This window comes from Vombatus ursinus, unplaced genomic scaffold, assembly GCF_900497805.2.
Source record: "Vombatus ursinus unplaced genomic scaffold, bare-nosed wombat genome assembly UNPS02014848.1, whole genome shotgun sequence".
In the NCBI taxonomy this organism is placed as follows: Eukaryota; Metazoa; Chordata; class Mammalia; order Diprotodontia; family Vombatidae; genus Vombatus; species Vombatus ursinus.
The window spans coordinates 7,093,048-7,115,087 of record NW_020954626.1 but is presented as its reverse complement, the minus strand read 5'-3'; the positions used below and the strand labels follow the sequence as shown (position 1 = coordinate 7,115,087).

Sequence of the window (22,040 nt, the reverse complement as noted above, 5' to 3'; positions counted from 1 at the left end):
TACCAGTAGACCACAAGCTTCAGAGATTTTACCACAAGCAAAACTCTTTCTCCTTACCAGATTCCCTCTATTTGTGCCCTGGCCTATTGCCTCCTGTCTTCTCTGGAAGCTTTGTCCTTTTATTGCCTCTTCTTATTTTCAGCCTCTCCTTGTCTACTGGATTCTTCTCTAGTATCTACAAACATTCCCACCTCTCCCCTGTCTTAAAAACAAGCAAACAAACAAAAACCCTTGAAGATCATATGATCCCCTTACAACTGTTATCCTATACTTCTTTTCTCTTTCATACCTGTAGTCCTATAATTTTTTTTTTGCCTCCACTCCACTTCCTCATCTCTCATTAACTTCTCAACATTTCGCAGTTTGCCTCCCCCCCACCCCCACCAGTTGGCTGAATCATTCTCTCCATGGTTACCATCACTTTCTGAATTCAGATTTTTTTCTTCTTCCTTTGTAAAGACAGTATTTTGACTCTTCAAATATTTTAGCTTAGTCCGTTTTAAAGCAATTCTATTACTACTAACCCCAGTTAGATGCCAGTCTCTTATCTTTTAGGCATAGTGGAGCAACATACATGTTTCCCGTCTCAGGTCCTTCTGTTCCTCAGTGCTCTAGCTGAACTCTGTTGCAAGACAGAGTACTATCCCATTAAAACACTAGCCAGAGCAAGCTTATGCCTTTTGGTTTTCTGTAGCATGATGGAGAAGAGGAGGTTCATAGAATTATGTTATATAGATAGCTCATGGGTCAGCTTTGTGCAGCTTTGCCAGAGAAGAGAGTCCAGTGGGGAAGGGGGTGCTGAATGAATGTGTTAGGAGTTAGCCTTGTTTTTTGTTAGTTCATCAGGTTTTACCTCATTTTTAACTGGTGCCTTTAGACCATGGAAACAAATGAAATTGCTTTATCTCTAGCACAAGATTTCTATATTGGAGACGTTTGAGAGGTCATGAAGATACAGGAAAATATCTTCTCCCCTATCTTGTTGGTCACCTGACCTTCCAGCCTACCACAGCTCTTTTTTTAGCCTTTATTTAGTTTTTTATTTTCCCCCACTTACATGTAAAAACAATTTTAACATTCATTTTTAAAACTTTGAGTTCCAAATTCTCTCCCTTCCTGCCTCCCCACCTGCCCCCATTGAGAAGGCAAGCAATTCCATATAGGTTTGCACGTGTAGTCATGCAAAACATATTCATAAGTCATGTTGTGGGAAAAAAACAGACAAGGAAAAAACTCAAGAAAAATAAAGAAAGTTAAAAAAAAAGTATGCTTCAATCTGCATTCAGACACCAACAGTTCTTACTCTTGGGATGGATAGCATTCTTCATCATGAGTCCTTCAGAGTTGTCTTGGATCATTGTATTGCTGAGAATAGCTAAGTCATTCACAGCTGATCATCTTACAATATTGCTATTACTTTGTACACAGCTTTGCATCAACTCATGCAAGTCTTTCCAGGTGTTTCTGAGAGCATCCTGTTCATCATTTCATATAGTACAATAGTATTCCATCACAATTACATACAATAACTTGTTCAGCTATTCCCCAACTGATGGGCATCCTCTCAGCTTTCCATTCTTTACCTCCAGAAAAAAAGCTGTTATAAATATTTATGCACATAGAAGTCCTTTTCCTTTTTGTTTTTATCTCTTTTGGGATACAGACCTAGTAGTCTACCTTAACTCATAATTGCTATTTATGATGGTCTTTCTACCATCCTTCTTGGCCTCTATGTAGCATTTGGCACCATTGACCACTCATTCCTTTTACACTCTCTCCTCCCTCCTTTGGATCACTGCTTTCTTCTGGTTCTTTTATCCTCAGTTTCTTTTGCTAGATTGTTAATTGTGTCCTACTCCCTAATCTTAGTTATTCCCCCCAGGTTCTGTCTTAGTTCCTCTTCTCTTCCTTTGTGATCTCATCAGCTTCCATGATTTCAATGATCATTTCAGTACAGATGACTCCCACATTTATGTATCTAGCCCTAATCTCTCTGCTGAACTTCGATGTTGCAGCACCAAATACCTGCTAGGCACTTCTGTCTCAACATCAGTGTTCCATAGGCATCTCAAATGCAACATGTCCAAAATAAATCTTTCTTTATCACTGAAATTACCCTTCTTTCAAACCTTTTTTCTGAGGCACTGCCATTTTTCTTGTCACAGAAGTTTACAATTTTAGGGCTATCCTGAATCTTTCCCTTTCTTTTGTGCTCATTATCCAATTAGTTGCCTAGTCTAGTCATTTCTAATTGCACATTTTTTATATCCACTTCCTTCTCTCTGCTCAAATGACCACCCCACCTAATTCAGGCTCTCATCACTTCATGCCTGGATTATTGGGGGTAGTCCCTTCACCTTTCCAACCTATCTTCCACAGAGATGCCAAAAAGATCTTTAAGCTTAGGTTTGACTTGAGGTCAAGTCATTATTATTCTCAAGAATCCTTACTAACTTAAAATATTTCTCACTTTAACATGTAAAACTCTATTCTGTTTCAGGCTACCTCTTCAGCCAGTCTGAACTGAATTTGAGGCCCAGTAGCTTATTTTCTGAAGATCATCTTAGCTAAGTTTGTCATCAAAAAGTGGTGAATCTTTTGACCATTATGACTAACAAAGAGTTTACAATCTGCTTTGTGATAGAAAGGACCTGCATCAATTAAATTAGTAATCTTTGGAGTATTGAAGAAGTGTGAATTTATTAGTAAACCTTATCAGCAGTAATTATCTCATCATTATGAACTAATTACAAACCTGGTTTTTTCCTGTGTGCATAAAGAGGATTTAATGAATATTCACTGACACATTTAATTCCAAATTGATGCCCCCTTTTTCTTATATTTACAGTTCCTTTAAGACCTCCTGAAATTAGTTTGACAAGTCGAAGCCCCACAGATATTCTCATCTCTTGGCTACCTATCCCAGCCAAATACCGGCGAGGCCAAGTTATACTTTATCGGGTATCCTTCCGAATCAGTACAGAGAGCTCTATCCAAGTTTTGGAACTTCCAGGAACCATTCATGAATACCTCTTGGAGGGCCTGAAACCTGATAGTGTCTATCTGGTCAGAATTACTGCTGCAACAAGAGTGGGTTTGGGAGAGGCATCAGTATGGACTTCACATAGGACACCAAAAGCTACAAGTGTGAAAGGTAAACTTTCTTGAATATATTATGGGATGGGGTAGAATCTTTTTTTTTTACTTCATTTCCTGAAGTAGCAGCTTTCTTTTACCCTGATACTTGGGCCTAATGATTTTATGTTTGAAATTAGAAATTTCTGTTTCATGCTTCATTGAATTTTGCTTCATTTGTCTGATAGTGCAAACTTCTAAAATTTAGAAGAATTAACTCATTTTTATAGCAGTAGGTTTGTGTTTTTCAAAATTTTGTTCTTTTTTCTATCGCTTTCTTCCATTCTTTATTTTTCACACTCCTTTCTTCATTTGATTGCTCCACTCTTTTGAAAGTTTTGGTGAGGGTTTTTTTGTCCTTCCTTCTTTTAACATTTTCTCTCTTCATAACAACTCCTTTTCTTAGAAACCTCAGTTTCCCAAAGCTTGTAGCCTGTGTCTTCTGTTGTATGCTTTACTTTTTTATCCTTATAGAAAAGACAAAAAAAAATCAATTTTTTTCTAGGGAGTAGCAAGTCCATAAAGGAACATCCATGCCTGTTCCATTGCCCTAGTTTTGGTCTCCAAAATACAGGAATTCTGAGAAACATTTCACTGTGTAACTATAAATTTTGACTGCATTGGGAAAGCCAAGTGGTAGAGCATTATGTTCAATGAATGGCAATTGTTTGAGAGTGTCTCAGTGAAGCAGAAATTTATTTCTTTTAAAGACTGACACTAGTAGTAAATAATGAGGTATAGAGAATAGAGGCTGGTTAAAAAAAGTCCAAGAATTTTTTACACAAAGTGCAAAAGAACCCCAACCCTCTTATAAATCATTAGTCTCCCACTGGGGAAATTTGCAAGAGAAAAGACATCTACTTATAATTAGCATCTTTTTGCACAGAAACCATTGGGTTGCTTTAAAAAAAACCTCCTTTAACATCTTGTTCACACTATTAATTTGTATAGGAAATCCTTTCTTCAAATATAGTACAAACATGAGTCTTCATTCAAGATTAATTATCACCAATTACAAACTAATGACTTTTTATTGTGAGTATGAGGGCTTTTTTTTGTTGTTTTTTTTTTATCTGATCAGTCTGTTACAAAGAGCATTAGGTTTAGAGAGAACAAACATATATTAAATGCCTGTTTTATGCCAGACACTGTGCTAAATGCTTAACAAATATTATCTTATTTGAGATAGAGAACCTCTTCTCTGATGTCTTCTGAGACTTTAAGTCAGGTAACTTCTTTACTCCTGAGGCAACCCATTTCACTGTTAGAGAGTTTTAATTGTTAAGAAGGGGTGTTTTGTTTTCCCTCTAAACCTAAATAGGCCTTTCTATAACATCTATGCATTGGTCCTTATTTGTTGAGTAGGGATAGTCTCTCTTCTCTATGCTAGTCCTTTAATTACTGAAAAATAGGAATTCTCATCTTTTCTAAATTTTCCCTAGACTAAATAGTTCGAGCTTTTTCAATTTAGTTTTATGTGGCATGATCTTGAGGCCCTTCAACATCCTGGTTGCTCTTTTTTGGACACCTTTAGCTCATCCTTATTATTCCTAAAATGGGCTTCCTAGAAGTGAACACCACACTCCAGTTGTGGTGTCATCAACTATTGGTTAGTAACAGATATTGAACAGCTTTTTCGGGGGGGGGGGGGGAATCGTGCTGAAAAACATTTATTTCCTTCAATGTTTCATCAAGAAGATGAAATTCATTTTTTGGCTCTAGATTTTCCAGTAGTTTGTTAAATTTAATACTTTCCTTTTTGTTTATTTGTTAGATCTGTCCATCATTGAGAAAGGAACACTCAAATCTCCTACAATTACAGCAGCATTACCATACTTCCTTAGTCCTTGATGCTATGTCTCTGTAAACACAGCCTGAAACTCAGTACTTTTATAGATATCAAGTTTTTCTTACCTGGTTATACTTTTTATATTCTGTTCTTGTTTTTGTTTCTAAATGTCTAGCCCCAAAGTCTCCAGAGTTACATTTGGAGCCTCTGAATTGTACCACTATCACAGTGAGGTGGCAGCAAGATTCTGAAGACACAGCAACTGTTCAGGGTTATAAGTTATACTACAAAGAGGAAGGGCAGCAGGAGAATGGACCTATTCTTTTGGATGCTAGTGACTTTCTTCATACTATCAGTGGTTTAGGTGAGTGTATAACTTGGTTCTTTCTTTTTTCCTGTCTAAGTAGAACAAAGAAATTGCACTTAAGATAGGAGAAAGAGATACAGTAACAAACAGGAGAAGAATTAAAAATGCTTTTTTTTTCTAAACTACTCAATTGCTTTCAACAAAGCAGGTTTTTGTGCTGTTGGAAGCTTTTCAAAATTTAGTTACTTGTTTTGTCTCCTTACCTTTCCTCTGACTTTGTATCTTTCCACTTCTTTACAATGTGTGCTCCTAATAGAGTATTTGATTAATCCTGGTTAATTATATTTTGGGTAAGTGAAACAAAAATGCAGGGTAGAAATATCAATTGACTTGAAGATGATCAACATTTTTTTTTAATTTAAGAGCACCCCAAGTAGCTAGCACCTAGACTTACAGGGGAAACATATAATCAAATATAAGATAAAAGGGCCTTAAGGATGGAGCTGGATCATGGTAAAAGCAACAAGCAGAACTGGGCCTCACAGTTTGGGACAAAGAATGGCTTCTATAATACAACCCATTATTTACCTCTTAAATGGAATTTCTAAGAACAAGGCACAGCAAACAAGAAAAGGAGAGGATAGGGCAAGAATTTCAAAGGTATTAATACAGGAAATGGATAAAAGAGAGAATGCAAACTTGGTGAAGCAGAATCTTTACCTCTATGACAGATGATAAAAAAATAAAGGAACAAGTAAGTCAGAAAATCAGAATGACAAACCAGAAAAAAAAATCAGAATAGATTAGAAAGGAAGAAAAGTAATGAGGATGACAAAGCAAAGGAAAACTTCTTGGAAAGAAACACAATAAAAGAAAGTTACTGAAGCAAGAGATTAGGGGAAAAATGACTGATCAATCTATGCAGAAAAAGAGCAGACAAAAAGGGGGATAAATCGATAAATATAAAGAAGGAAATGAGTGACTTAAGTAAATTCAAAAACTTTGGATAGAGCAGGTAAATTTAGGGAAGATGAAAAGGAGAGCCTCTGGGAGCACACTAGTGTCAAAATAATACGAGCAAACCTAATTGCTGGGACGAAGTACTGACCTAAATGAAGAGGGGGGTAAGAATAAATACAGAAGAAATAAGTGAAAGGAATATGGAAGCCTCAGCCTCATAACTTTAAATGTAACTAGATTATACAGTCTGTTAAAATGAAAGAAAATGACAAGATTGGATAAGAAAAATAAAACACAACAGTATCTTGTATGTAAGAAAAACATCTAAAAGTAAAGATACATATTGACTGGATATGAGAGTCTAAAACAAAATTTACCTTGTATCAGGCAATTTTTTTTAAACCAGGAGCTATCAGACAGAGGAAAAATAAAAAATTCACAACATCAAGAAAGAAAAACAGGGAAACTACATTATGCTTAGAGTCAACATCAAAATTAAACATGTGCAACAATGGCTTAGCATATAAATTCAAAAGGAAAAGTTAAGTGAATTGCAGAAAAGTACAGCTAATAAGAATAATTGTAGGAAACTTGAATGTTCCTCTCTCGGCTAAATAGATCTAACAGATAAACAAAAAGAGAAATTTTAAATTGAACAAACTGTTGAAAATTCTAGAACCAAAAAATGTTTTCCATATTCTATTTTTTAATTAATTTATTTTGAATTATCAACAATCACTTCCACATGCTTCTGAGCTTCAAATTTTTCTCTCTCTCCCTCCCCACCTCCTTCCTCAAGACGACACCCAATCTGTTATAGGCTATACATATACATTCCTATTAAACATATTTTCACATTAGTGATGCTGTAAGAATTAGAGCCAATAGAAGGAACCACCAGAAAGAAGAAACAAAACACAACAGAAGGAAAAATAATAGCAAGTAGTATGCTTCAATCTCCATTCAAACTCCATAATTCTTTCTTTGGATGTGGATAGCATTTTCCATCATGAGGCCTTTGGAGATGTCTTAAATCTTTGTATTGTTGAGAAGGGTTAAGTCTATCAATATTAGTCATCACACAACGTGGCTGTTACTGTGTACAACATTCTCCTGGTTCTTCTCACTTCACTCAGCATCAGACCATACAAGTCTTTCTAGGTTTTTCTGAAGTCAGCCTGTTCATCATTTCTTATAGCACAATAGTATTCCATTACATTCATGTACCACAACTTGTTCAGTCATTCCCCAGTTGATGGGCATCCCCTCAATTTCCAATCCTTTGTCACCACTGAAAGAGCTGCTATAAATATTTTTGTATGTGTGGGTCCTTTTCCCATTTGTATGATCTCTCTGGGTTACAGCCCTAGAAGTGCTATTACTGGGTCAAAGGCTATTTTTATAGCCCTTTGGGCTGTTTTCCATATTCTAAATGGGAATATTGATGAATATAAATAATTCTCAGTATCACTGCTCAAAGAATAGCTGCCTGAGAAGATACATTCTAATATATTACATCATTATGTCAAAGAACAACTATTTCACTAGTTTAGGAATTCACTTTGAGGTATTCAGGCATATCATAACTCCCTGACATACAAGGACTTTTGGAACTGTATATATAGCTAATTAACACAATATTCCCTTCTGCTATCAGTACTATTTCTTTTCTTAGTTACTAGAAGAATCACTGTCCCTTACTCTTCCTTATCAGTTTATCCATTCTGACTTCTACCTATTCTACCACTATACTATTTAAAAAAAATTTTTTTTATTTTTTGGCGAGGCAATCAGGGTTAAGTGACTTGCCCAAGGTCCCACAGCTAGTGAGTATAATGTGTCTGAGACTGGATTTGAACTCAGGTCCTCCTGACTCCAGGGCAGGTGCTCTATCCACTGTGCCATCTAGTTACCCCCACTATATTCTTTACCTGTTCCTTTTTAAAACTGATTTCTTCCAAATAAGTAATAACTTAAAAGAAATGTAAATTGCTTTTAATGGGCTTACCATTTTTCTGAGAAGACAAAACTAATATTTATTTTTTTTGTTTGTTTTAGGCAATTGGGGTTAAGTGACTTGCCCAGAGTCACACAGCTAGTAAGTGTCAAGTGTTTGGTCTGAGGCCAGATTTGAACTCAGCTCCTCCTGATTTCAAGGCCGGTGCTCTATCCACTGTGCCACCTCGCTGCCCCCAAAACTAATATTTGTTAAACTAAAATAAACATATAAAATGCATGTAACAAAATGCAATATTGTGTGATCTAGAACAAAAATGCAGTAGAATTTCAGAGGCAGAAGTGAGGTGAGAGAGTTGAGTGAGGGATAAAGAAGAAAAATATCAGTTAAAGCACCTATAAGTTCACAGGAAGCAAAATTAAAGAAAACCAGTAGTAAAATCCATGGCATCAAATGTCTGTATATGAAGGACAGAAGTAGACAGCAAACAAGATAACTAAAGACTGTAATACAATGAAGCAAAACTGACCTCATGAATATCACTGAGACTTGGGATGAAACCCATGATTGGTTTGGGTGGGTATTACTCAAAAGAAACAGAATAGGTAAAAGGGAGTTACAGTGGTAGTAACATTGTGTATTAAGAAGATTATACAAGGAAATGCAGTAACCAGAGGGAGGAAGCATGGGAGAGAGCATTTGAGTTAAGATAAGTGGAAAGAAAAACAGAAATAATTTTGTTTTCTAAATATGCTGTAGGCCATGTAAAAAAGGAGAATCAGATTTCAGGAGACAGATAACCAGCTAAGCCCAGCTAAGAAAGGTGATAGTGTAATCATCCAGTGTAATAGTGTACTTTAATTATCCAGACATTGGTACAACTAGGTGGCATAGTAGAGAGAGCTCAAGCCTTGGAGTCAGGAGGACCTGTGTTCAAATCCAGCCTCAGACACTTGATACTTATTAGCTGTATGACCCTGGGCAAGTAACTTAACCCCAATTACCTCACCAAAAAGCAAAAAAAAAAATTATCTAGACATTTGCTGGACCTCTAGAAGTCTTTGGTCCAAGCAGACACTAACAATTTCTTTGACATATTTTAATAATTTTATCTTTAAAAAAGATGAAAGAACCTCCCCAATGGGAAATGTTCATCTGAACCTAATTCTCATTAACAGATAGAAAATGGTTGCTAAGGTGAAAATGATGTGATCTTTGGGTGGGGAGGTGGGGGAAACACTTTCTCCTAAAGTTTATGATAAAAGAAGAGATGAAAACTGAACATAATCTGGTAAGCGCCCTAGAGTTTGGGAAAGCAGATGTTAAGGACTGAGAAGTAGGATCCCAGTGATGTAATATTCTACTGGAATAGACAGACCAGGAGGGATAGAAAGCTTTCAAGAATGAAATTCTAGGGGATGCACAAAGAATTTGCCATATAACTTAGTTTTTAAAAAGATATGTACAGAATTTAGAAACAAGGAAAAATAATAGAGGATGAGTAAAAAAATATAGCATGCATGTTACAAGGTTATTAAGCATGTAGGTCAAGGGAATGATATATAATTTATCTATGTTTTGCAAAGTATTTGATACATTATCTCATTCTATTCTTATGAAAAAATGGAGAGATGTGAGCTAGAGTATAGTACAATTACAGGGATTTGGAACTGGTTAAGAGTCAAAGAGTTGTTATTAATGGGTAAATCTCAGCTTGTCAAGGTACTAAGGCAGTGTGCCCCAGAGATCTATGGTTGACCTTCAACTGTTTAACATTTTTATCAGTGATTTGAACAAAGGCATAAATGGCATACTCTTCATATTTGCATTTGACACAAAGCTGCAAGGGATAACCAACACCCAGGATGTCAGTCATGATGCAAAAAGATTCTGACAGTCTTAAGATGTTGGACAGAATCTAATAAGCTGAAATTCAGTGGGGATACATCATAGACTTAGGCCTGGAAAATACTTCAGAAGCCTTCTATTTTATAAATGAAGAAACAGGTCTGGGAATTGTGTTTTGTCTAAGTCTCACAGGTTAAAAAAAATGTCAGAGGTGGTATTTGAACCCTAGTTCAAATGTCACTAATGTAATTGTTCTTTCCACTGTACTATATTGTCTTACAGTTGAGACCAAAAACAAACAAAAACAAAACAAAAAATTGTCCCAGGTATAAGATAGGGGAGTAAGGCATGAATAAAGAATAATTTGTCTGAAAATCACTTACGGACTTTAGTGGACTGCAAGCTCAATGAGAGTTAGTAGCATGATGTAGCAGCCAAAAAGGCTTTGCAATTTTAGGCTGAATTAAGAGAGGCAAAATTTCCAGGAATATTACTGCCAAGGACACCACCATTCTTCCTGTTTTCCACGATTGCAACTTTAGTGTCATCTTTCACTCTTCACTCTTGTTCACCCCACATAGCCAATCAGTTGCCAAATCTTGCCATTTCTGTCTTCACAACATGTGTTGCATACATCCCCTTCTCTCCACTCACACAACCAGCACCTAGGTCAGGCCCTCGTCACCTCTTGCCTAGGCAATTGCAATGACCTCAAACCTCTCCCCAGTCCAATCGGTCCTCCATGTGGTTGTCAAAGTGATTTTACTAAAGTGAAGGTCTAAGCATGTCACTCATGTCAAACTCCAGTGGCTCCCTGTGTTACCTCTTGGATCAAATATCAATGCCTCTTTGCATTTAAATATCTTCACAGCCTGACCCTTCCCACTTTTTCAGTCTTTTTTACATATTACTCTTCCTTCATGCACTCTGTGATCTAGTCATGCTGGTCTTGCGGTTCTGCACACCTGGTGCTCTGTCTCCCATCTCCATGTCTTTGTTCTGGCTGTCCCCAATGCCTGCCATACTCTCCCTCTTCCTCTTAGACTCTCCATTAGGGTAGAGGGAAATATTAAAGATATTGCTGTCAACACTCTTAGTTTCCTTTTAGACCCAGCTCAGGCATCACCTTCTTCACAAAGTATTTCCTAATCCCCTCAGCTGCTTCTTGTTGTTCGGTCATTTCAGTCATGTCTGACTCTTTGGGGCTCCATTTGGGGTTATCTTGGCAAAGATACTGGAGTGGTTTGATATTTCCTTCTCCAGCTCATTTTATAGAAGAGGAAATTGAGGCAAACAGGGTTAGGTGGCTTGCCAAGCATCACGCAGCTAATATGTGTCTGAGGCCAGATTTGAACTAAGGAAGAGGAGTCTTCTCGACTCCAGGCCAGGTGCTCCATCTATCCCCTGTACCACACAGCTACCCCCTTACCTGTTAGTACACCACAAAATTACCATGTCCTCATTTTGTATAGATAATATGTGCATGTATTGTTGTCCCCTCCCCATTACAGTGTGAGCTTCTTGAAGGCAAGGACTGCTTTTCTTTATATCCCCAGAGTTTAGCAGAATGCCTGGCACACACATAGCTTATTAAGTGCTTGCTCACTGACCAACAGTCCCATTGCTTTGATCAGACTCGTGTAGATTGAATTGTATTTAATTCTCTGAGCCATAGTTTGGAAAAACACTGGTAAGCTATAAAGCAACCAAAATGGGGGAGGACATTGAGTCTTTGCCATATGAGGATAGGCTGAAGGAACTGACACTCTAAGCTAGAGAAAACTCAGAGAGCTTATGATAGCTATGTTGAAGTATTTTAAAGAATGCAGTGTTAACCTGTTCCATTTGTCCCCAGAGGGCAGAACCCAGAGTAATGAGTAGAAGTTACAAAGAAGCAAATTTAAACTTGATATCAGGAAAAATTCATTAACAGTGTTATCCAAAAATATAACGGGCTACTGTTTGAAGGTAGTGTGTTCTCCCTCCTTGAACACTTTCCTGCTGAGGCTGGATGACCATTAATGGGTTATGTTAAAGGTGATTAGGCAACCTGGTGGGAAATAAAGAGATGGCTATCCTGGGAGGAGCAAAGTGACATAAAGTATTGGACTTGAGGTCAGAAAGAGCTGACTTTGAATCCTGCTTCAAACTTTTACTAACTATGTGACCCTGAGCAAATCATTCTTTGAAAAGTTTTAAGTGCTATGTAAATGCTGACTATATTATGTGGTAGCATGGCCTCTGTTTGGCTTTTAAAGGCCTTCCTAAACTAATCTCTTCCCACCTTTCCAGTCATCTTATACTTTACTGCCCTCTACATACTCTAGGATCCAGTGACACTGGCTTCCCTTGCTGTTTCTCACCTAAGACGCTCCATCTCCCTGCTCTGTGCATTTTCGCTGATTATCCTCCATGGCTTCCTTCAAATCCCAGCTAAAATCCCATCTTCAAGAAGTCTTTCCCTTTCTCCCTTAATGCTAGTGCTTTCCCTCTGAGATTATCTTCAATTTATCCTTTACATAGCTTATTTGTGCATGGTTGTTTTTGATGTTGTCTCCCCAGCTAAGACAAGCTCCTTGGCAGCAGGGATTGTCTTTTGCCTTTCTTTCTATCCTTAGCACTTAGCACAGTGCTTGTCAACATGGAAGATGCTTAATAAATGCTTGATGACTTGAGTTAGACTAAATGTCAGTCAGTCATTCATTGAACAAGCATTTATTAAGCCTTTACTGCATGCCAGGCACTATACAAAGTTCTGGAGATAAAAATACAAGCAAAATAGAAAGGGAAACTCCTTCAAGAGCTTCCATCATGATGGAGAAGACAGCATATAAAGGGAAACTGAAAAGGCCAGAGTGGGGATTGGAAGGAAAAAAAAGAAAGATGTTCTGCCTAGGTTAGTGGTGACAGGCATTATGGTGAGGCACAGAGGAACATAAGCAGGTGGGAAGTGAAGAGATGGCTGGGAGGAGCCCTCCAATCAGAGGGAGAGCAGGGGCAACTTCCAAGGTGTGAGTCTGGAACTTCTAGGGCTGAAGTCATCTTCTTGGATGGAGAGGTTTCTGGGGCATGGTGGAAAAGTCCAGAGGAGACTTGGGAAATGAAGAGATGCCTAGTCCGAATACTCTCCTTAGATGGAGGCTCTGGGAGGATCTTGCCATCCCCCAGTCAGAGGAAGATGTCCCAGGAGTAGAGGGTATTTCACTTCCAACTCCAAAATTCTGATATTCTGTGTGTGATTCTTAATAGTCAGGGAAGATTTCATGGAAATGAATCTTGAATTGGTCTTTGAAGAATGAGTAGGATCTGGATAGACACTTCCCCTCTCACCAGTCCTGGAGCCAGGAAGACCCATCTTCATGAGTTCAAATGGTGCTCTAGATACATAATAGCTGTGTGACCCTTGGCAAGTCACTTACCCCTGTTTGCCTCAGTTTCCTCATCTGTAAAATAAGCTGGAGAAGGAAATGGCAAACCACTCCAGTTTCTTTGCCAAGAAAATCCCAAATGGGACTGAACTCACTGGACAACTGGACAGGACTGAAATGACTGGACAACAACAAAAATAAGTCTTCTATTATTGTTGTTGTTACTATTAGAAGAAGAATTCTGCCTATCATGATTCATAGGAATATATTTCTTCCTATTTAAGGATTTAGTCTTTCCTGTAAATTACAATGTAAGACTTATCCTTTTTTTAATGCATCAAAAGAATTTAGCTTTATTTTCAGGGATAGTTTAACTTTGGCCAAATTGACCCTAAGTCTTAACTAGGTCAAATGACCCCTTGACCATTGTCAGGTTTTTTTTTTCATCTGCAGCATAGATCCTACTCACAATTTTAAAAAGATATGGGGAAAGCAGTGTGTTATGTTAACTGGACAACTGACCATCTGTGACCATTTTTAGTCATAGCATCTGGCAGTTGCCCCCTGTTTAACAGAGAATAATGTGACCAGAGGCCAGTAGGTTAAAAGAATCCTGTTTGTGCCTTGAATGCTGAATACTTGCTTTCGCTGTGTTTTTAATTATATTAAAATAAGACCCCATACTATATCATAAAGGATTCTTAACAGAAACTGGTTTTACTTATCCAATAGATAGAATTTTAAGTAGAATATTACCAGGGATGTATTGATAAATTTTGAACACCTAGCTCTCTGTTATTTAAAAAAAATGTACTCTGGACATACCTTTAAATTTAATTTGTGTTATTAGTATTTTCCCAATCACTTTCTTAAGTCTAAAAAATAAATGAAGCTCTAACTTGTAGTATTTGCTGATTTTTAAAGTATAAATGTTGACATTGTAAATTTGACAATCTGCTCTTGTAAGCTATTTTGTACTGACTGCAGCAAATTCCTAAATATACCTGTTTAAAATGTACAAATTCAGCTTGACCAAAACATTTGAATGGCAATCTGAAAATAATTATTTTGTATTCAACACAACCCCCTTTTCTGATGTCCTGTAATGTATCCCTTTGTTTCCTATCGTATTTCTTCTACCTTAAATAATAAAATATCTGATAAGCAGGTATCTTACAATACATAATCTTCATTAATATAAGTATTTCTAGATTTCCAGTAAGAAAACCAACTGATACAGGAAAATAAGGGGGGAAAGGGACTAGAGAGCAGGGGGATAATACAGGAGAGGGCAGATTGGGGGAGGGGATAATTAGAAGCAAACACTTCTGAGGAGGGACAGGGTCAAAAGAGGGAATAGAATAAATGGGGGGTAGGATAGGATGAAGGGAAAAATACTTAGTTTTTCACAACATGACTACTATGGAAGTGTTTTGCATGACTACACATCTATAACCTGTATCAAGTTGCTTGCCTTTTCAATGAGGGTGGGTGGGGAGGGAGGAAGGGAGAAAATTTGTAACTCAAAGTTTTAAGAGCACATGTTAAAAAAAAATAAAAAAAGAACAATTCTTTAAAAAAAAGAAAGTCAACTGATTTACAAATTGTTTTCATTCATGAAATTTTTATTAAATATCCTCTGAGTATAAGACAACTGTAATACTTTCTGTGAGGGATAAAGAGATCCGGCCAGGCCTTGCTTGCAAGGTATTTTCATCATACTGGGGATAACAGTTTTTCTGGTTAACTTTGAGGTAACAAGAAATTCAGTTAGCTGTTCAAGATACCTATTTCTCTAGCTATCCAAATATTTTAAGTTTTTTGCATTCATTATTCAGGGGCAGCTGTGTGGCAGAGTTGAAAGAACTCTGGGTTTGAATCTTAGCTCTGCCACTTCACAATCTCTGGTAGTATGTCGAGAGATTTGTGCTTGGCTTCCTGAATTTTAACATTTTTTTTTGTCAGTGCATTCAAGGCAATCAAAATTGGCAGATGGCACAAATAGAATAAAAGAGATAGCTCCATACCCTAGATGACTATCAGGACCAGAAAAGATCCTAGAGCAAGCCTAGAGCATTAAGTTGATTCAATATAATGAAATTCAGTCGTGTTAAGTGTAAAAAGTCTTACACTTGGGTTCAAAAATTCACTTTTACAAGTACAATATGAATGATGAATGAATGAAAAAGAATTTGTCAGGTGTTTCCTACGTACAAAGCAATATGCTAAGCTCTGGAAATACAAATAGGAAAATAAGATGGTCATAGCTTTCAAAGAGTTTGTAATCTCCTGGGCAGAAGACAAAACATTTATAGGAATATTCAGATTTAGGGCTGATGGAAAGGCCCAGTGGTCCTTAGTTTGAAACAAAAAGGCTTATTTCATGTCATTTTCATTGATAAAACTATATTCATTTTTGATGCTGAACCATTTTTAGTTCCAAACACTTTGATGGCGAAAACTCTGTTTTCCAGATCTCGTGTAGCTGTAGCTGTAGGTAACTGCTCTGGAGGAAGTTGCCAGGTCATATCTCTGCAGGGTTGCTTCTCCAAGTGATGACTGTGGGGGCTGGGCTGGTGTCTCTGCAGGAGTTGCTCCCTTGGACCATTGCTTCAGGGGTCAGTCTGGAAGTCACCTGAGGGATGGTGCTGTTTGCTGGGCTGTTCTGCATAAAGTACTAGGCTACCTCCATTCTGGTCGGAGGAATAAGTTGTGGTTAAGGTGGTGACAGTAGTTTGGCCCACCCAGCACATAACTCCTTCTGTCTTTCTCTCAGGGCACCTATTTGGCCAATGTTGGTGGTGGTGAGGAGGGCAGGGCCCATGTCTACAGAGGTAGCCCACCTGGACAGTGACTGGAGACTGAAAAAAATTTTGTTTGAAAAAGATCTAGGGAATTTTAGTGGACTGAACACTCAATAGAAAAGGCAGCTGGTGGCACAGAGGTAGCTTAGAGTTCTGGGACTGGAGTCAGGAAGACCTGAGTTCACAGACCTGGACATTTAGTAGCTGTGTGACCCTCAGAAAGTATTTAACCTCACAGTCTGCCTCATTTTCCTCACCTGTAATATGAACATAATAATAGCACCTACCTTGTATGGTTGGGAGTATCAAATGAGATAATATTTGTTTAAAAGGAAAAAAAAGAGGTTTGCATAGTGCCTGGCACATAGTAGGTGTTTTATAAATAGGTCCTTTCCCTTCTCCTCTAGGAATCAGCTGTCTGATGTGGCAGCTGAATAATAATAATAATAAAATAATGAAGTCTTGAGCTGCATTGCAAAAAGGTACATGTTCCAGGAATAAGGAGGTGAAAGTTCCACTGTTCTCTTCTGTGGTCATGCTATTTCTGGAACATTATATCCAATTATGGATGCCATAATATAGGATATTGAAAGTTTGGTTATGAAGGGCCCTGATTCCATACCACATAAGGATAGATGGAAGAAACCTAGGGATGGTCAACTTAGAAAAGAAAATAATCAGGAGTCAATGAAGCATGTTAAAGCATTTCAAGGACTGTCACATGGATGAGGAATTTGGGTGATTCTGTTTAACACTAGAAAGCATAACTGGTAGCTATGGGTGAAAGTTACAGAGACAAATTAGGCTTGATGTTGAGGGAAAACTTTGTAACAGCTGTCAGGGGCAGAGGCTGGACAATGATTTGGCAGGTAGGTGACAGTCAAGATTCTTTTTTGTATTATGAATCCCTTTGAAAATCTGGTGAAGCCTGTGGACCACTTTTTAGAACAATGTCTTGTTGCCTACCTTCATAATTGACAGAAACATTAAATCTCAGAGATTAGTGAAGATAAAGATGTAATTTATTTGTATAACAAATAAATTCACAGACCCCCTGAAATCTATCTACCTCTCCTTGAGGGGAAGTGGGGAGTCCATGGACCCCAGGTTAAGAATTCCTCATTGACTAAATGGTTTCTGAGTTCTCTTCCAAATCTAAATTCTGTGAGTTTTACTTAGTAGCTATACATGTGACTTTGGCCAAGTCATCTGTAAAATGATGATAGTACCACTACTGTATGGCCTTCCTCATAAAGCTGTTGTAAGGATGAAATAAGATAATTTGTGTAAAGCACTTCGTAAATGATAAAACCTAATTTGTATTAGCTTTTATTTTTTTTTATCAATGAAAGTGGTTTTAGGTCCCTATCAAATCTTACCAGCCCCAGCAAGGCTTATAGCCTTTAGAAAATTAGTGTTTATACACACTCAATTGGGTATGGAAATCTATCTTACCCTACAGGAAAATAGGGGGGAAGGGGATAAGAGAGCTGGGGGATGATAGAGGGGAGGGCAGATTGGGGGAGGGAGTAATCAGAAGCAAACACTTCTGAGGAGGGACAGGGTCAAAAGAGTGAATAGAATAAACAGGGGCAGGATAGGATGAAGGGAAATATAGTTTTTCACAACATGAGTACTATGGAAGTGTTTTACATGACTACACATGTATAACCTGTATCAAGTTGCTTGTCTTCTCAATGAGTGTGGGTGAGGAGGGAGGAAGGGAGAAAATTTGGAACTCAAAGTTTTAAAAACAAATGTTAAAAATTGTTTTGACATGGAACTGGGAAATAAGATATACCGGCAATGGGGTATAGAAATCTATCCTGCCCTACAGGAAAATAGAAGAGGAAGGGGATAAGAGAAGGTGGGTGGGGGGAGATAGAAGGGAGGGCAGATTAGGGGAAGTGGTATTAAGAATGCACACTGTCTTGGGGTGGAAGGGGGGGGGACGAGATGGGGAGAAAATTTGGAACTCAAAATCTTGTGGAAATAAATGTTGAAAACTAAAAATAAATAAAATAATAAGAAAATTAGTGTTTAAAAAAGACATTATAACAAAGTTCAGTCCTTAACAAAGTATGAGAGATATGGTGATATTCCTGTTTTGATTTACTTTGGTAATTTAAAATATATATACACACACACATATGTATATGTATATATATACACATGTGTGTATGTATATATACATATATATATATATTTAGGTTTTAGCCATTAACATTTTTTAAAAAATTATTAAGTAGCTACTATGTGCAAGGCCCTGGGTCTCTAAAGACAAAACAGTTGATTCCCTTAAGGATTGTACGTTCTGCTGGTTATGTACATCAGGTACACAAATAAGTTTAATGGGGAAGATTAAAGAACGAAGAGCACTAATTAATACCTGAGGAGGGAGAGAAATCTTCCTAAAGGAAATAGTGCCTGACTGAGCTTTGAAGGGCAGACAAGAATTTGTAAAAGTTGAGAGGAGGGAGAGAGGAGTGTTTTTAAGGCATGAGAGACTTGCCAGTGCCAGGAAGGAGGTGAAGGTCTCATTCAGAAAACAGCTGGGCTTTCTAGTTTGTCTAGAACATAATTTTGTGAAGGGGAGCAATTTGAAAAAAAAAAAAAAGAGTAGAAAGGTACGTGGCCGCCAGACTGTGGACAGCCTTCACTTTTTTTATACACTGAGATTCAACATATAGTTTGGCAGATGTGTGTTTTGTCCTAATTTTTTGATAATGGGTCAGTTTAATTTCCTGTAAACATGTGATCATTAAAATCTTTTTTATTTTTATATACATGATGTTTAACCTAACCTACATGATATGTTTGAAAAATGTTCTATCCCCACACAATAAACTAAAGGAAAATAGTGTTTTCAAATTCCTGATTTCTGGATCACTGGACTGAAATAACTGATTCATGTATTTTTTTGTTCCTTGTTTTTGTGTCCCAGAAATTGCTTTGAAATCTTGAAATTAGAGTTAAATGATAAAGCAGCAGACAGCCTATTTTTACAAGTTGATTGTAAATGCAGTTTTGAGAATTATTTTTTTTAATATTTTATAGGATGCTGTACTGGGGGAGGGAATTATTTAGAAGAAACTTAGAGAAAATACAAACCTCAAAAGAATTAAAGTGGAAAACATGACCCTTGTTTCTTGAGGTCTTGTGACAGCCCTCTTTCACCCCCGTCTTTTTTTCATACTATTCCAATCAAAAGCAACTAGAAAATAGTTTTGATAACAGTGACTATAGGAGACAGTTGAGTAAAATAATTCCAATTTAAAAAAATGCATTTTTGTAATAACCTATTTGTTTTGTTTTGTTTTACCACTATAGCAAAGGTTGTAATGTATTGCAAAAAATTTAGTAAAACTGCCCCACTATTTAAAATATCTCATCCAGACTCTTTTTTCCTACCCAGAATCATATAATCCAAGAATTAGGAGAGATCTCAGAGGTTATCTAATCCAACTTTTGCCAACACAAGATCAGTCTGTCCAGTGTCCCTAGTAAGGACCCTTAGTGATAAAGAAACTAAAATTTTTTTTCAAGAAACCCTATTCTATATTTTTAGTAGATTTAAGATAAGATGCAGAGTTGTCCATTGTCTTTTCTAAAAGGAGATATAACATCAGAAACAGATATGAAAATATAAATGTTTATATTTCATTGAATATTTTTAAAAATCTGATTTATCATCCATTCCTTGGACCAAAATTATTCTTTTAAAAAAGCATACATACACATGTATTCTCATAGGAAAAATGATTCTAAAAGAATACCCATTATATTTAGTTTCACTTTCTAAACACAAACATTTATGAATAGTACTAGAATATGTTTTCTAAGTTGTATTATTAATGCCCTACCTTCAGAACCACCCAACATTAAAAACAAAAAAGAAAATATAAACAATTGAACCTATATAAATATTATGATTTCTATTCATGAATTCAGAACCAGAACCTCGTAGTCATGGTATTTAGGTTAGGCAATTGCTTTATGAAAGCTTTAATTTAGAACTTGGTTAATCAAAACGTGACTGAAATTACAAGTATTAGACACTCATCTAGAAAACTATTTGAAGCTAAAAACAGCCATTCTGGAGGGAACCAAACAAATATCTTATTCTTAGTTCATAATAATCACCCATAAAAGTAATTAACATTTGTTTGCTTTGTATTTTTTAAAAAATCTATTAAGTGTGAAAAATGTAAAATATTGAGGATTAATTTCTTTACATATGAGTTATAGGGAAACCACAACCATTACACAAGAACCTTTAGTGATTTCTTATTGCTTTGAAGATAAAATATAAACTTCAAAGCCCTTTGCGATCTGATACCCTAAACTATCTTTCCAGATTGCTTTTCTGTTAATTCCCTTAAAGAACTCTGTTTCAGCCAAACTGACATTCTTGTCATTATCCATACATTAAATATTGTCTCCTGCCTTGGCATAGGCTGTCCCTCATGACTGGAATGGACTCCCTTCTCACCTCAGCCTCTCAGAATTGCTTCAAGGCTCAGCTCACATTCTACCTCCCACATGAAGCCTTTTCTTACCCCTTTCTTAATATTTATGGCCCTCTCCCTTTTATTTCACATTCGCTTAATTATATTTTATACTGACTTATTTGTGTACATCTGGTTCTCTCTCCCCCCCATTAAAATGTAGCCTCCTTGTGGGCAGCAACCATTTATCTCTTTGTATCTCTGGGCCCTAGCACAGCAGTCAGTACATAGTAGGTATTAATAAATAAGTTTGTTGAATAAATAAATAAGTATAACTTCCAACATCCAGAATAGTTTCTTGTTTTGTAGAGATTCTTCAAGTCCTATAATGGGAAGTGATTCTTTGTATATGATTAATGACTAAACAAATAAACTCTTTATAATTGTTGCTATTTTAAAGAGCTTTGTCTGCTTTATTAAATAAACATAGTGGCACACGTTAAAAGGTCAAAATACTTTGTCATTAGTGATATTTATCAAGAGGCATGTCAGATAATCTTGAGAACTTCTTATTAGTTTTTAGTAGTCCTTTATACTTATTATTTATTAGTAATTATTTTATTATTATATATTATTATTGTTATTACTTTACACTTAATATTTAAAGGTAATTTTAGGCTCTTTATGGAAACATGGTAGAATTATGTCAAGTTTCTAAAGTCACATCTCACTCTAAGGTGACATATTCACCAAAAGGCAGTTAAAACTTAACACATACAGTAGAACAAGCTCATGCATGCTTATTTGACTTAGCACTTGGTAAGACAAAGGTACCCAAAGGATCCTGCTTAGCCTTTCTTTTAACCCTAAGAAGAACATTAGGGAAGTAAGTTCTTTTCATTGGAGGAAATGTGTTCTCAACCCCAGTGTAGTACTTGTCATTTTGAGAAGAGCTGAGACATTTTAGGGAATACTTTATCAGTTTTATAATGCATACGATTCATGTTATAAGGATAGCAAATATCTCTTAAAAAGAAAGAACTGTACTCCATATATCCCTCTCCTATGAATTGAACCTCATAATAATTCTCTGCGGCATCCAAAGCTCTGGGAATGTCTCATCATTGAAGTGGCTGTGGGATAAAATAATTTTGGTACTTCAATAATAAGATCTCCTTGGAATGGCCAAGACAAAACTTCATTCTACTACATTTTGCCCCATGGTAATTAATAACAACAGCAACAATAACAGTTAGTAATTATGTAGCACTTCTAAAGTTTGGAAAGCACTTTACATATATTATCTCCTTTGATCCTCACCACAACTCTGGCAGGTAGGTGATATTATCCCCATTTTGCAGATGAAGAAACTGAGGGAGAGGTTAAGTGACTTGTCTAAGGTCACACAGCTATAGCATTTGAGG

At 36.7% G+C, this 22,040-nt stretch overlaps 1 protein-coding gene across 1 annotated transcript in view; it reads left to right on the top strand.

The window, feature by feature from the left end:
* Positions 1-22,040, top strand: part of PRTG (protogenin) — a 140,517-nt gene that overhangs the window by 70,356 nt on the left and 48,121 nt on the right. Inside the window, exons 10-11 of the mRNA XM_027840863.1 lie at positions 2,849-3,154; positions 5,100-5,288. Coding sequence (XP_027696664.1) covers positions 2,849-3,154; positions 5,100-5,288 — 495 coding nt within the window. The remainder of the gene's footprint in view (positions 1-2,848; positions 3,155-5,099; positions 5,289-22,040) is intronic.